The 17,850-nt window shown below is 35.6% G+C and overlaps 1 protein-coding gene across 9 annotated transcripts in view; it reads left to right on the top strand.

Moving 5' to 3' along the window:
• Positions 1-17,850, top strand: part of Dscam3 (Down syndrome cell adhesion molecule 3) — a 2,377,722-nt gene that overhangs the window by 572,917 nt on the left and 1,786,955 nt on the right. For all 9 annotated transcript variants that reach the window (XR_011333174.1, XR_011333173.1, XR_011333172.1 and 6 more), the window contains exon 3: positions 652-752. Coding sequence is in view for 6 of the 9 variants with exons in the window: in XM_069831322.1 (XP_069687423.1) it covers positions 701-752 (52 nt within the window). In the remaining 3 variants the exon portion in view is untranslated. The remainder of the gene's footprint in view (positions 1-651; positions 753-17,850) is intronic.

The raw sequence follows: 17,850 nt of genomic DNA, 5'->3' as shown, positions 1-17,850 counted from the left end.
ATTAAACTAATTTCGCATTGAATTTGCAGCCACAATGGTTTGGTTACGAGAACGTTGGACTTGTAATCCTGTGAACAGAAGTTCGACCACCGGCGTGCCCCGATTTGTAACTTGTTTTTGGAAATCCCGTGGTCCAGGCAACACAGGTTTTTTTTTTCCATGTACTTCGGTTCCCCTGTGACATCCCAACAGTTCTTCATAATCAACATCATTCATTAAGAGTAGAGTGTGGACCATTTCGCCTGTGGAGCACTCAGGATAGTCTCCGACAAACTAAAGCCTTGGTTTTTATAAACCGACGCATGCGAGATGCGAGGTGCGAGCTCCTGTCGTACAAATCCGGACTACACGCGAGATAGTGAGTGGTTTCTATAGTTGTGAGGTGCGCAGACCTCGCATCTCGCAGCTATAGAAACCACTCACTAGCTCTCGTGTAGTCCGGATTTGTGCGACGTGGGCCTCGCACGTCGCATGCGTCGGTTCAGAAAAACTTAGGCTTAAGTGGCCTATCGTTCTCGCACTAGCGGCACCTATGAGCCACAGTCGTAGAGTCGAGGCGAATAAAGTCACGTTAAGGGCCCTGCCACTGCAAGTACATTTAGAACTTAGTGTCAATATGAACTTACAAATATTGTTTTCTTTCTGTTTCAGATTTCCGGGATATGAAGTTATAAACTTGTGTTTGTGATCATCATTCTGGATGGAATCGCGGACAATGGCAGACTATTGGATATTTCTGCTACTCGTCATTGGTGAGTAATTTAAAAACATATTCTCTCTGCGATATATAATATTTCACATTTCGTTGAAGTTTCATTTATGGATATAATTTTAATGTTAACTCACCATCTCAATAACCAGGATATATTTACATACACTCTAGTCGTCCTTTCTTGCATCAGGGTTGTAATTACTGTCGTACACTTCGCTGAACTTATTCCGTAATTATTAACACTAATATATGATTGTGGCTTCAGTTTGTGAACAGTAGAGGAGTGACTTGTCACATCGCACATTGACCGCAAATTACGTCAGTCAGTGCATTTAGTGGTAAAAGGTTTAGTTATTTATATTTAAACGACACGACGGACTTGAGCATTAGACCGTAAATGTTTGACGAACATGAAAGTTCACGACTTGAAGTGGGAAAATGTTTTTCATGTCTAATTAGTTGGATGCACTCCCACGTACGCTAATTGAATCAGCATCGACAATGAATGCAGTTAGGTGGATCCATTTTAGCATCTGTGTTGAAACGTGCTGAATTACACAGTAGATGTATGGGCCTACAGGTTTTGGACAGATTCGAAAGTCATTTCTCGTTAGTGGCGGAAATTGTATAATTATTTAGTTCGTAAAATCTTCAAATCCGTGGATAGATGAAGAAGAATTAGTGAACTCCGGATTATTGATGTGAAATTACGAAGAAAGGCAATAACTTTAGGATATGGTTCTTGAAACCATTTTGAGTAAAAAAAGTTCATATGCTAATGGGTCCAATTTTGAACGGTTGAGCTATGGCCATTTATTTATTTGGTAAAAATGAAAGCATCACTAAGAACCCTGCACTATCTTAATGATTTCTTGTGTCGTCAACTTGTTAAAACATTACTCATAAGTAGGGCTCTGATTTTTAGGTGCTAAAAATCTGGAAAATGTTTATTTTTTATGTGCTGAAATAGGGAAATTATGTAACAAAAAAGGAAAAAAAAATAATTATCTACCAGTTATATTACATCTGTACTGGGACGATCTCAAAACGATCACCTCTGTAGGCGCTGCCACAGAGAGATAGAAACCCTTGCACATGTTTCGGGGTTCTGCTCTCACGGTGATTTATTAAGGAATATGCGTCGTCATAACATTCGCTCAATCACAGCTGCAGCACTAAGAGATAATGACTTCAGGGTTTTCGAAGAAGTTCACGGTCTAGCAGAAAATGGAAGCCACAGAAGACTCGATATAATTTCCCTTAAAAATAAAAGCAAAAGTTATATTATTGACCCAATCATCAGGTGTGAAAGCCATCAGTCCCAGGCTTTAGAAGTCCATCAAGAAAAGCAGAGCATTTATATACACCTACCATTTCATTCTATAAAGAAAACTACGAACTCGATGACATAGAGGTAGTGGGCGTACTCATTGGTGCTAGAGGAACAATTCCAGGCTTCCTAGGAAAATTTTGGAAATCTCTTTCCCTCCCAGCATCTAATTTAAAAGAAATAACTATTGCCACTATCAGGGGTTCCTTACAAATTAAAAAAAAAAAAAAACATTACTATTATTTATCTTAATTGTTGAACTTTTCAGGATTTTTCACTGTTGTAAACTTTAATTGTCTTTAACTGAACATTGTATTTAACGCATTATACAAATGTATTATTATTATTATTATTATTATTATTATTATTATTATTATTATTATTATTATTATTATTATTATTATTATCTGGTATGCTTTGTCTACGGGTAACCTCCAAATTTGAGGAAGCAAGTATAAAAATATGTGAATATACAGAATATAGCCTACAGTACTCACCAGTAAAAAAAATTATGCTGTCTCGCCAAATGCTGAAGAATTACAGTACACAATGAGATTCATCCTTAAATTGTCCGGTCAACACCTGTGGAGTAAAGGTTAGCGCGTCTGACCGCGAAACCAGGTGGCCCGGGTTGATTCCCGGTTGGGACAAGTTACCTGGTTGAGGTTTTTTCCGGGGTTTTCCCTCAACACAATATGAAGAAAATGCTGGGTAACTTTCGGTGCTGGACCCCGGACTCATTTCACCGGCATTACCACCTTCATCTCATTCAGACGCTAAATACCCTAAGATGTTGATACAGCGTCGTAAAATAACCTACTAAAATAAAAAAAATTAAATTGTCCATTACAAATAACTGACGATAACATTGCTTTATAATAATAATAATAATAATAATAATAATAATAATAATAATAATAATAACGATAATAATAATAATAAATAAATTAATGTTTTTAATTTTTAATACAGTTTTGAAATTTAATTTTCTTGAACACAGCTGATTTTTTAAGAATTATTATGAATTATATTACACATTAGTCAGAAATGATATTATTTTATTCTGACGTCAGGCAATAGTCAAAACTGAATACCGAATTGTTCTGGTTTTTCAACCATATATTCAAGAAAGCTGCACTTCGTAGGGTAAAATTTTTCATCACAAGTAACACTTTCTCCAAGATTATAACATTGTAGACCTATAGAATGTTTTATCAATAAGTCGTCAGAGCAAACTTATCAGTTCTTAATTTCTGGCTTCTCTGTGATCGTATGTCATACTTGCAATACTTCATTATTTACATTATTTTACATAATGTAATAGCTGCTTACATATCAAACTCATCTGATTATATAGTATGAACTAACATACAAAGTCACAAAGTTTAAACGATTTTACTTATAAGTTAAATACTTTCCTATTAAGTTGCAGAACTAAGGCCCGATTGTATAAACCATTTAATCTTAGATCAGAGGTTAAATTGATCCTTGTTGTAGCTAAACTTGGAATTTTGTGTTGTATAAAGTCTAATCTGAGACTAATTTGTCTCAAACTAAAGTAAAATTTGACTGAAGAAATTTCTCCGATTAAGTTAGATGATCCAAGTTCAGTTATTTCTTTTCTGTTTGAAATATACGAGTGACAGATTGTGCAAATAAAATATCCATTACTATTAATAGATCTATTAATAGATATGGCAGATACATTTATATATATATATATATATATATATATATATATATATATATTTTTCAATCTCTTGCCTTAATACACAAACAATCCTATATTTTATAAGGCTCTATCGTGTTCAGCAGTATCAAATAACATAACCTGTAATTATATTATATTTATAACAACCATTAATTATTAATGGATATGATAGGTACATTAATAAATTTTCCATTAACTGTATTACTAAACGAAAATTGTCGTTTTATAAAGCTTTATTATGTTTAGCAGTATCAAACATCATAACATGATAACAATTTGGAGAACAGTCAACCTTCTTCTTATTGTCCCCCATTATTTACATTGCACAGCACAAACCATTGTCTCCAACAGAGTGTACGGAAAGTCGCCAAAAATAATTGGGAAGTCACTAGATTTCTCATTATCAACAAAGAAAGATTAAATTTTGTCACTATGGGGTGCTAAAAAGGTCGCTAAACCCTATTTAAGCAATGTAAAAGTTAAAAGAAATTGTTGTTGAAAAAGAGTTAAAGTCGCTAGATTGGCACCACTGAACAAACCTGTACAACATCGTCCGCGCATCACATATTTCACCTGTTTATGCGATGTTGCCAAATCCTTTTCGCGCGAACTTAGATTGCGTTTGAACCAAGGCAATTTGATTTCAGAAAAGTTTTATACAATAGAAGAGGCGTCTGAACTCTGTTCACTTTTCGATCTTCGATCAAAGTTGATGTTTAGTCAGGGAGTTTTATACAATTGGGCCTAAAAGTGTCATTTTGACTCATGCCGTCTTTCTAATCTTAATTCCATCCCTTCATACAGCACCCCTTGACTTCTTTCTTTGCAAAAGATATCATTTTCAGAATTTTTACCGTTTCTTAGAAATCACTTGCCCCCTACCGGTTTTGAACCTCGATCACTAGACGAGCAATTAAAAATCCAGTCTTAGAGAAGAGAATTTAGTAACGAATTCCAAAGATAGGTGTCTCTTTCCTTACTTACCTGGTGGCGGACCCGATATGTACTGTAGGTCAGGAACGTTGGATGTTTCTAGAGTTATGGCACTGTGCTAGAGACCAATAATTTGTCACCAGAATACTAGGAGAAATTTACTTACTCAGAACAAACATATTCCATTCTGCAGTACCTTCATTTAGCGCGAATTTTGTAGCCGCAGTTGAAGTTCGAACTGCGGGCTATTTGTTGAGATGCCATCTGCTTGCTGGAGCTGTAGAGCGCGAGAAGGCCTGTCTATCCATTTGTTTTGGTCACTGAACCAAATGGAACGAATGTGTAGTGGAAAGAGGGGAATTTACATAGTTATGAACTGTCACTTTGAACTCGCAACCAAGTTCAGTTAGAATGACAGCGACATATGGGGCTTGAGAGAGACATCACTGCTGAATTCAGAGTTTTGACAGACAGTGTGGCCGGAAGTCAGAATAAGCGCCACAATCAGTCTCAATCCAGTCCATTTCAAGTTAGTTGTTATCTGATCCTTGTCATAGGGCTCAGTGTTTGACATCTGACGCCTACAGATGTGCACAACTCGTAAGAGGTTCCAGAAACTGAAGTATTAATACGAATCCGCAGAATAACTTATGAACAATAAAAATGGTTAATGGTGGTGAAAGTTATAGGTACTCCAAAATAAAGGTACATGGGGAAAATTCAGATAAAATAGAAAAAAAATATGAACTTAGGAGTTCGAGAAGACTGCAGTTTGATGCCGATTTAATTTAATACAATATACATTGACGAAATTACTATAGGCATCCAACAAGGAAAACTCGGTGAGCAGAAACCAGCTGGCGTGACTGTCTCGCGCAGATGATGTATGCTCCCGTTTCCAGCATGCTCTCAAGGCTACTGCAGGGGATATAGCATGCGCGCCGCGAGGAGTCCGAGCTGAGTTTTGTTTGTAGGATACCTATAGGCAATGGATATAAAAGTTAAAATTTCATTCATGTAATTTTGATCAAAAGGATACGTAATGACACTGATTTTTCCTGACGATCAAGTTATTATTTCCAATTATGAAAAAGAAAAAAAAAAACTTACAGAAATCAATATACGAGTTTAATGAATAGCAAAGGAATACGATATGTCCACATCTACGAGTACAAAAAAAGTAAAGTGATTGCATTTTGGGGTAAATACAACGGAAGATCCAAGACTGTAACAGAGAACGATACTATACAACAAGTGAACAAGTTTAAATATTTAGTGTGTACTATGTCTTATAAGGCTAATCTTACCAAAATGAAAAAAAACAAACAAACAAAAACTCAACTTTATTGATGGCACGATATGTAGATATCTAAAGAAAATAAGGTTACAAAGGATACTATCCTGAAGTTTCATAAAGCAATGTCTGTTCCAATGTTATTGCATGGTATCGAGATTTCCACTTAAAATGTTGAGTGAACTTTATTTTCATAATATTGAGACAGATTTTAGTTAATTTTTAAGTTCCAATTGTGGTGAAATGATGTTATACACACTTTAATATTTTCTATAGATTACGTTAAATTACAAATCCATATTTATTTCCAAATTCATGATTATTCTCATCTCTCTGATGATATTGATTTTCGCCTTGCTTCCCCTGTTTTCCCCGAGCGAGAAAATTCCTTCGACAAAAAAATTGAAATGAGATTTCGGTTATCAAAATTTATAGTGAATGAACTTAACCAAAGGTTACGTTCTCAGTTATAACCAAAAACAAAACAAAATTAAGCTCTGGATACAAAGTTCATGATCTTCCTCACACGTATTGAAACGCATTCAGAAGGTTGTGATAATATGTTGTCTTTCTCATTCGGGAAGCAGTTGAAAATCAAGTGGCTTTCCTCCGATTTTATTCATGTTTCGAGTGGTTGCCACATATTTTATTCCAAATATCTTTTAATACTAAACATAGTTTACATGTCTATAAGTTAATTTTATACAACTTATAAGCTCGAGTTATTTTCTAATGTTCAGTTAAAAATGAAGGGTTCAGAGCCATAGTGGGCCAAGCGCCATTTATTAAAAACGGAGAAAGCAAGGGTTATAGTTAAGTGAATACCAGAGTTTAATGAAGATTGACATATCATTTAGTTTTAATGTGTATACTTTATATTACTTGCTATATATTTCCATTGAATTATGGTAATAACGTCATTTTAATCCTTGTTTTCTAAGGTTTTAGTAAATGGCGCTTGGCCCACTATGGTTCTGAACCCTTCAAATAACATATAGTTAGTAACTTTTATATTACTGGGCTTAAATAAAATAAACTGCTTATCAAATACTTAAAATAAAATATGTAAAATTAATAATCAGTTTGACTGATGTGCTTCATTTTGCAATTCTTATTTTAGCTATCATAGAACAGATTTTTACGGATAGTATTGAATATATAACGTGCTAAATCTAATTTTAATTTATAGTCTCTCATTTCAAAAATATTTGAAATGATTACTACACATTTACAACTTAAAGAAGTTTCACTTATATCTGTAATACAGTACGTTCGCTTCCCCCTGCGGCCGGGCGATGAACAGCAAGCACGCGGAGCAGCAATAATATAGCCTGCCAACGGCGTCGTGCTAAGAGAAACCTGTTTTCAGACGTACACGCGTTAACTATGTTTTATTATTTAAATATACAATTTTTATTAGTACTTCAGTTATTGAGTAACTTGGGCCTTCTCCCGTCGTATGAAATAGATTGATTCTGTCCTTTAACTTACTTTTGACGATACTCTTCTCGTATGATAATGCACTCGTATACTTTTATTTATATGCTAATGTTACATGGCCCGACAGCAATGCTACTGCAAATGCTTAGTTATCTTATCACTGCATTACGTCACTTCTTCCTGTTACACATAAAACCTGCAGAAAAGTATATTCTATTATCCATGTGCTAAAAGGATAAATGTTCATCTTCCCTCTTGCTTAAAAAAGTCCCTTGTACAGACACTTGTATTTCCCTATTTTGACTATGCTGACATTTTACTGACTGACCTTTCCAGCGACAACAAAACGAAACTTCAACGTGCTCATAATTTGTGTGTACGTTTTTTAAGCAATGTTCGTAAATATGATCATATTACTCCATCCTTGGAAACAATAGGTTAGCTTAAACTAAATAGGAAAAGAAATTTACATTCACTTCTCCTTCTCTTCGAAATCTTGAACTCTTCTATTCCTTCGTACTTGTCTCGCTTCACTTTCCTTTCTTCCCACCACAATCTGAACACACGCTCTCGCTATGAAACAATACTAACAATACCATCCCATCGCACCTCCTTATACTCATCCTCTTTCACAATAGTCCTGCCAAGACTCTGGAATTCGTTACCTGCTAGCATCAGGGACTGTCGAAATAAAATTGAATTCAAACGCAAGCTTACTAGGCACTTGGTCAGTAATTGAGACTCGTTCAGACATGGTTTCTTGTAAATAGTTCTCTTAATCTATCACAAAATATCTCAATATATGGTAATTTCATCACTATAGAATTTTGTTATTCTAGGTTTAATTTGTAATTCAGTAAATACAAAAATGTTATTTGTTCTTAACTTCTATGATAAATTGTCTAGCTTTCATTAATCAGGTAATCTTGTCGTACTTTAATTTTTATTGTAATTGTAATTGTAAATTTAATATTGATTGTAATTTTATTCTTCATATTATAGTTGTAATCCCCTGGTAGAGGGGCAGAGAAAGCCTGATGGCCTTATCTCTACTAGGTTAAATAAATAAATACTGAATAAAATGTGACATTTTTCTCGTTCTCACCCCCATTAAAAATAGTCACATGAGAACAAAAATTGGAAGCATGGCAGTTTGATAATATTACTACGCTATGTCAAGTATCAGAAGTTTGTTTTCATTTCATAAATGTGGGAATGGACTGTAATTTGTGCCACTATTCGAGTCTTGGGGCCATGATGCCGACACAGGCTGATGAAGGTGTAACCATGTATAAAGCGGCCATATGAAACTAAACTCCCCTCTTCTCATCACGTTTCCAATTATTGCTTGTTAAACATCGGTCATGGGAGCGTGAGCTTGAGCATAAATGTATGTCAATTGGTTAGCCTTTACTTTCACATGGAAATGAGGAGCAGATAGAGTGGCTATTCACAAGAAATAGCCTCATTGATCACGTTTTGCGATGCAAAAATATTCTTTATGTCGTAATCGTTTGTGATGCTGCCATACACAACAATAAATCACGAACACATCATGATTATTGCAGCAAAACTTTTGTTATAATTGAGTATGGAAAGATTTTAGTTGGTTTCAATGATCAAGAGTCTAAATGTGAATTTGGGAGACTGGTTTCCGCACTGTAATTTAAAAGGATTGCTTTATTCATGTGCCCAAATTTTCTTAATTGGAGGTGGAAATGTTTAAAACAGTAACAGCCCTTTGTATTTACAGGCTACCACTACAGTCTAGTATATACAGTCACGAAGCTCAATATGTAATAAATATGCATCCAAAGATAGTTGCTAACCTCTAGGATTGCTACTATCGTCTCATTACAGACAATGCGAAATAGTACCTGCACAATCTATTGTTCCTAGCAACCTCACAACTCAAGCTTCGTGACTGTATATACTAGACTGTGGTACCACTAAGAACAGAGCATAGCAATATAAATATTTAATTAGACTTTCACACATAAATCGAAAGAGAAATATTTAGAAAACAATTTCAAGTATTAAATTATTTAAATGTAAATAAATTAATTTCTTCTTATATTCAGTTAAAATATAGATGGTGACGAAGCAGTATTAAACACCCGCTCAGAGCAGCGATGGCAATGTATTTAATATCGTTAATATTTATTCCAAATCTGGTCCAGGTGTTGAGAAAGTGCGGAAGGTTGGTACCATGTACTCCACTATTAAACCAATTACTTCCATGTTCTCGTAGCCGTGTAGATGGTCATTTCTCTTTATACATATCCTCGGACTGCCACGGATGTTTGTGGAATCTACAAAATAAGTCTTTAGAGAATAGGCTGATAGTTTTGTTTATATTAATTTAATATACTACCAAATGAAATGCAATAAAGCTGAAAATGTAACAGTTTGTCAGCTTATCTAATCCTCAGATTACTCAATTTTTAATTCTTCATTGTTCTACATACACTTTTAACACTTACCCCGTATATATAATCACTGATTAACGTTTTAACTTCTTTAATGTGCTAATATGAGAAATTTTACCTTACAGACTATACCTGGTAAGGTTTATCTTGTCTCAGTAGCAATAAAACCAAGTCCCTTCAAATGAGGGCGGAGATTATAGGAGGGTTGTACATTTTTAGGATTCCTTTCAAAATCTTGTTATTGTGCAGGCTACCGGAACTCAGTTTCTTGAAAGACACGCTCAGTGACGGAACTACACAGTACGAAGAGAGATATTTTGTTATTTTATTTTGTGCTACAGAATGTATCAACTAGTCCCTTCCGTCACTGGATGGATGAACGGCACCCCATCACCATAACACAGACGAAGTCAGACATATCTCCTTTCTCTCTCTTTTCACAGTGAGACAAGATACATCACACAACCTTTAGTTTAGAAGTGATATTCTTCATTGTCCGAAGTCTAGTGAAAATTCCGCGCTAGCTTCTAGTTTCCTGTTATGGTTTGGTGTGTTTATGATTGTGTCAAAAAGGATGTCCATCTCCAATCAGAACACAAACACGCAGCGTTCCGATCCATGATACACAGACTCATCAACATTCCTATGAGCCAACAAGACTATAAGAAAGAAATACACACTATCAAATATATAGCACAGGGAAATGGATATAACCCCAACATGATAGACAACATCATAAGAAAGACTAAACGCAAACAAGAAAACGCAACACAAACACATGAACAGAACAAATAAATCACACTAACATACGAAAGTAAGAACACATACAAGAGTGCATCGTGTTTCAAGAAACTAAAATACAACATTGCATACAGAACACAAAGTACACTAAAAAACATCTTAACACAGACAAAACACACAAATAAATACAACTTAACAGGCGTATACAAGCTATCATGCAATAGTTGCAACGACCTCTACTTTGGACAGACTGGAAGAACATTTCAAACACGGTACAAGGAACATATCACAGCCATAACCAAACTACACAACAATTCAATCTGCGCAGAACACATCACAAACTCCAATCACAACTACAGCAACATAGACACTGACATGAAAATACTACACATCCAGCCAAGAAAACAGACATTTGACACTCTATAACAATATCCTGAACACTCAACTCAATTTCAAAACACACACCCTGTTCGACGCAACCATAAACACACCAATCACAACAGGAAACCAAAAGATAGCGCGGGATCTTCACTAGGCTTCGGATAATGAAGAATATCACTTCGAAAGTAGTGAGCCAGGTAAAATTCCTCATATTAACACAGTGAAGAAGTTACGAAGTTAATCAGTCAATTTTTGCACTGGAGATAACAAGAAAAAGTTTCTACAGTGGCTGGACTGAATACTGGTTATAATTGGTTATAATACAAAGCAAGTAACTTGTCTATATTTTGTGGCAAAAATTATATCTTTTCTCAATTAATATTGTTTTGTACAATGAAAAGTCTATAGAGTTCTAAAAATATGAAACATTTATTATAAAGCCCAAATTGGTGGTTGAAATCCGTTTAAAATGTTAATTTATACTACAAAATTAGACATTGCAACACTGAATAGACGTTCACTGGATTCGAATAAATGATCAAAGGAGGAATAGGTGCCACTTATTTTGTTTTGGCATCTCGAATTCATTGACGCGAGGAGTTCAGAGACTTCAAAGGAGAATTTCGAGATTTCACATGCCATTGAGAATTCCGGAATGTTGATGGAACGGTTGGCTTGGGATTTCCAAATGTTTCTCATGGAAAACATCTCTGTTGCCTTCTTATAATATCTGGAAAGTGCGGTTCCTTTTTGCCCAAGGAAGGTCTTTCACCGCAAACCCAGCACTTTCAAATCTTCCCTATTTTCACTCCTTTTCAGTCTCATTTTACGATCCAAATATCTTAATGTTCTCTATTGTCTAATATCTTCTTTTACCCCGAACTTTTCTCTCGTTCACCATTCCTTCCTGTTCATCCTTCAGTAGGCATTGTATTTTCAATTAGTAGTGGAATGTAATCTTGTCAATGCTTAACAAAGAGAAATGCATAAAATTCTATATTATATCAAAAGTAAGATTACATATATTTTGATGACAAACGTTTTCGCCAATCATATTGGCATCCTCAGGTCCAGCAATACATGTTAACAAAGTGAACACTGGTCTTAACTAGTTAAAAACAACATTAAAATCATGATATAACTTAAAACCTGAGGATACCAATATTATTGGCGAAAACGTTTGTCATCAAAATATATTATGTAATGTTACTTTTGGTATAATATAGAATTTTATATATTTCTCTTTGTTAAGTATTGACTGAATTACATTCCTCTACTAATTGGTATTGTACTTAACGGACCATTATGCCTTTGAAATTATTGTATTTTCAGCCAATTTATTTTTCTATTTCTGATTATTTTCAACATTTTTTCTTCACCCACTCTCTCTAGCTATTTAACGGGTTACATCAGCTGCTTGTCTATGCGGATGACCTGAATATGTTAGGAGAAAATCCACAAACGATTAGGGAAAACACGGGAATTTTACTTGAAGGAAGTAAAGAGATAGGTTTGGAAGTAAATCCCGAAAAGACAAAGTATATGATTATGTCTCGTGACGAGAATATTGTACGAAATGGAAATATAAAAATTGGAAATTTATCTTTTGAAGAGGTGGAGAAGTTCAAATATCTTGGAGCAACACCGATTGTTCTTTATGGTTGCGAAACTTGAACTCTCACTTTTAGAGAGGAACATAGGTTAAGGGTGTTTGATAATAAGGTGCTTAGGAAAATATTTGGGGATAAGAGGGATGAAGTTACAGGAGAATGGAGAAAGTTACACAACACAGAACTGCACGCATTTGTATTCTTCACCTGACTAATTAGGAACATTAAATCCAGACGTTTGAGATGGGCAGGGCATTAGCACGTATGGGCGAATCCAGAAATGCATATAAAGTGTTAGTTGGGAGGCCGGAGGGAAAAAGACTTTTAGGGAGGCCGAGACGTAGATGGGAAGATAATATTAAAATGGATTTGGGGGAGGTGGGATATGATGATGGAGAATGGATTAATCTTGCTCAGGATAGGGACCAATAGTGGGCTTATGTGAGGGCGGCAATGAACCTCCGGGTTCCTTAAAAGCCAGTAAGTAAGCAAGTAAGTAAGTAACTCTCTCTAGCTTCATGTTTTATTTTGTCTGGCATTTCGCACGCTCCATTCTTTTTCATATCCACATTTCAGATGCTTCTAGTCGTTTTTCTCCGCTACGCCGTAATGTCCATATTTCTGCTGCATGAAATGCCACACTTCACAATTAGCATTTCTCTTTCAAGGAATGCTTCTCTTTTCCATTAAAAGCTTCCTTTGCCATAGTTATCCTCCTTTTGACGTCCTGGTGGTAGCCAATGGTAGTTACAGAAATATTATACATGTGGGAGGAAAATCGTGCAAATTATGAAAAATATACGAGTATTTTACCGAGAATATTATGACATATGAAACTTTTTTGGTCTTCATTGCATATTACACATCCAGAATCTCGAAAATACTTGTTCCCATACCGCTAGCAGGAATGGCTTAAAATATGGAATTTTATATTTTGCCTGTCTCTAGTTATGTTACTTATTTGAAGTCCAGGGATGTGACAGCTCCCCATCAGCCTTTAACATCTCTTCCTTAAAGATGTTTAGAGTTTTATAAGCTTAAGGAAGCCAGCAAATGGTGCGCCAAAGCACTACAACTTCGATCTTAGAGGAAACAAAATTTAAAGTGTGAGAGATTCACTTCGACTCCTCGGTATTGGCTTTAGAAGGTTTTCCTTGTATCGGAAATAAGCCTAAAACACGCAGTAACGGAAAACTGATCAACAATCCGGTAACAATGTCTGTGTCAATCAAAACCCAGAAGATTTCTAACAGACAGCCGGATATTAGGGCAAAATTCAAAGTGCTCTAGCTTCTTTACAAATGGAGCCGAGGAAATGAGAAGAGAATTTCGATGTATTCGAGGTAGTTATCACCACCAGTTTATCAATATTTTGTGTACCGTAGGCTGTGTATGATGGCAGCCTCACGAATATAATATAACCCCGTCGCACGAAGAAGATTAGCATAAATTCAATTTATACGCAGATTAGCATCGTCACATGTTATTGCATAGGCGCTTCAAACCCTTTCACAACATTCCCCCGCTTGCCGCTCGAGGGCGGTTGTTATATGGGGGTGGCGTGTGAAACTGAGTTGTTAAAATACTCCTTGCTAACGCGCTCTGTGATTATGGCGATGTTTCATGCCCTCCAATATACAGGCGAGCGAAGATTTGTCTTAATTCGAAGTTATGTGTGAATCTAATCTAGGATTTAAATCCTATTGAGCAAGTTCGTATTAAACTATGCTAATATGCGATGAGTAGAACACGGAACTTTATGTAGGTACTAAAAGCCTGAAAATATGCATGTAACTGCAGTAAATCTGTTGAAATATGCGCTAAAATTGAAATATATACGAGGCGCATCCAGAAAGTAAGTTTCCCTAGTTTAAAAAAAAAAGAACACACACTTTCAGGAAAACATTTATTGGCAACAGGTACAGCAATGTTTCAGCTATTTTTCAACATAGCCACCATCAGAATTGAGACACTTGTATCGTGGGATCAACTTTTGTATCCCTCTGTCGTAGAACTCTGCCGCCTGTGAATGAAACCAGCGTGTGACAGACGTCTTCAGCTCTTCGTCGTTGCCAAAACGCTCACCGGAGGACAGGAATTTCTTGAGATGTAAAAAAAAAGACAGAGCGAGAGAGAGAGAGAGAGAGAGAGAGGGGGGGGAGAGAGGGAGAGAGATGTTCGGCCCATAGACCTGACAGAGCTGCCGATGAATTTCAATTGGCGCAATGCTTTGTGCATTAAAGAACTTTATCACCGACCGAACCTCGCAGCAGGCGGCGGGAGAAGGAATAAGAGCTTCCATTTCGGACCACTGCTGCCACGCTACTGGCACCAGGCGGGACCTGTCCGGCTGGCATATGATTGATACGTCATAGATCTGTTACGCATGCGCAATTGACACGGCTAATTACGTTTACTTTCAAGGGGAAAAAAATGGGGAAACTTACTTTCTCAATGCGCCTCGTATATACAGTAAAAATACACTTTAGACGTTTATTTTGTATAATAATATGATGTAATATGTAACAATAATATGATTAATAACATCAGATACCACAAAGTAAGAAGCGCCATTGTTCAAGCACTACATAATACCCTAGATCAGCGTTTCTCAAACTTTTTTGAAGTGAGGACCACTTTTTTTTAAGTTAGAACAGTTCCGCGGACCACCTTACTCTTGTTTCCTTCGAAAGCATATTTATCATTTTTGCAGCATATTTTAATACCAGTATACTTATATTTTAAAATTGAATTAATTAATTAATTATAATACTTTTCTAATTATATTTTTTATAGCCAATCACAAGTAACTTATAACAAATTCTGTGCATTGTTGATTCATCGCTTGCCTGTTAGCAGCTAGTTGTTTGAAATCCTTCTTATGTGGTATACGCAGTAGTTGTCCATGTTTCTGTTAAATAGTACCCATTATAAATAATGGAAAACTGATTTCGATCAGGATCTTTGAAAAGAAAGGAACATGATGGTATGCTTCATTTAGGCAGTGCTAATAGTTCAAAAGCTGTGTCAAGAAATATATTAATATCAGTGATTATAGTGCATTACAGAAATATCTAGTCCTAGTGATAGCTATTCAAAGAAAAAAATACTTTCGTAATATGACAAGAGTTATTTAGAACTTGGATTTATTTGGTGTGGCAATGAGAGTGAACCTCGGTGCGTTGTCTAAATTTCTTATATCGCCATCTGGAAAAAGAAATAAAAAATTAATGCAAAAAACATGCCGGATTTTCAACAAGTAAAGATGCAATTTGGCACGTTCTATTTTATTGGGGTGCGACGTATTGTACGTGCCACTTTCAATGTGCAGACTGGGTGTCGGTAAAACTATCAAGAAAGTCATCAATACATGAAAAGGTTCGGTACTTTGGTCCTCTGTCATGAATTCGAGTGGTCCCTGGCTGGGTTAGAGGCTCGGCACCAGATGTGCAGGGAAAAGAGGGCGAGAAATGCCACGTTCATAGTTATAGTGCTTTAAATCCCTCTTTTGTTGCTGAGAGTTGAGTGGATAGACGGATAGGGTAAGAAATTATTTCATAAAATATTAGTACTGGGAGAAAAAGTGAAAGGCGATTGTCATGTGTCATTTCCAAACTCTGTGATTTTCAGCTGTAGTGTGATATGAAATTCGTTTGAATTTTATTTCTTCTTTTGTTTGTTTGTTTGTTTGTTTTTTTTTTTTGATGGACCACAAGAGCAGAACTCGAGGACCACAGTTTGAGAAACGCTACCCTAGATCATATATACCCAGATTGCTTGGCCTTACAGGCTTTGATCGTAATAACTTTTGCCAGGTTTACTATGCTGCCATCTAGTTGTTACGTAAGGAGTCACGTCATAACTCCCATTTGAATTGCATTAGCGACTGTACTGCCATCTCGTGTTCGTTTACGACGGACGGGTGGCGATTCTGGCGGTTGTTCTCTTCGAAGTGCTACCGACTTCAACATAGGGATGAGCAATCTGTTTTATATATATATACTGTATATGATCTAGGGTAATACTGAGTTTACTGTTTTCGAAGAGGTTCATGGTACATCAACCACCGGCAGTACCCGTAGGATAAATATGATCGCTTTCCAGGACCATCGAAGAGGTATTCCTACAGTTCGTTTCGAGACTTGCAAGAGTCAACCGCAAGATATCCATGACGAAAAACATTTTCATCTGTGACCCAACAATCCCGTATTATCAAGAGAAATATCAATTACAACAGATAGAAGTAATAGGCTTGATGGTCGGGGAAGAGGATCCATCCCGAATCAGTTTGTTTATTTTTGCAAGGCTTTTCATTTTGCCTTCATCTATAATTACCAATGTTTGTTGACTTGACGTTGAAAGATTCGATTGCATTGTTAAGAAATCACCTCAGACAAGACATTGCACTGTAATTTCTCTCTTTTTCTCTTTCTTGCATTGGTTTTATATTCATAACAAATTATCCATGTAATACATAATATTCATAATTTTGTTTTGTAAATGGTATAGGCAATCCCTGTTCAGGGGAAGTGTTAAATAAAAATAAAAATAATTTGAAGTAACTATTAATTTTTATTAAAAATTTCTTTCTATAAATGTATTAATTATTCATTCCACATATAAATTTTAAGTAGTACATTTTTAACTTACTAACTTTCCAACTTTTTAAAACCTTCCTTTGTCTTTTACGTAATTATTATGGCAGTAAACAACCAACGATTTCTCCAGGCTCTCTACTGTGAAACTTCTCCTCTTATCTGTCAGAAATAGTTTAATTCCGATTACGATCTCTGGACATCACATGATGTGCCAAGTGATTTCATTGTCACATGTGTTTATAAATACATTCAGTTTTGTTTCTATGTAATCAGAGCACACTAGCAGCATTGTCGTCGCAGCAGTTTTATGACCTGAACAGTACGTGACTTTATTGTCACATGCGTCTAAATACTCGTACATGCATTTTTGGTTGCACGAAATAGAGTAAAAGTCTGAATGACATCTAGGGTACACGTATTTTAATAATAATAATAATAATAATAATAATAATAATAATAATAATAATAATAATAATAATAATGGTTTATTTAACCTGGCAGAGTTTAGGCCATATGGCCTTCTCTAACACTCCAGGAGTAAAACTGCAATACAAAAAACGCTACAAATTTACAAAGTAAAGTACACTACAATTTTACACTCACAACTGAAGTAGATAATCATAATATAATGTAAACTACAAGTCAGTAGAAATATAGACATAATATAGCCA

Source organism: Periplaneta americana, chromosome 7 (genome assembly GCF_040183065.1).
Source record: "Periplaneta americana isolate PAMFEO1 chromosome 7, P.americana_PAMFEO1_priV1, whole genome shotgun sequence".
In the NCBI taxonomy this organism is placed as follows: domain Eukaryota; kingdom Metazoa; phylum Arthropoda; class Insecta; order Blattodea; family Blattidae; genus Periplaneta; species Periplaneta americana.
Note: the sequence above shows the minus strand (reverse complement) of the source record. Positions and strands in the feature narration are given on the sequence as shown.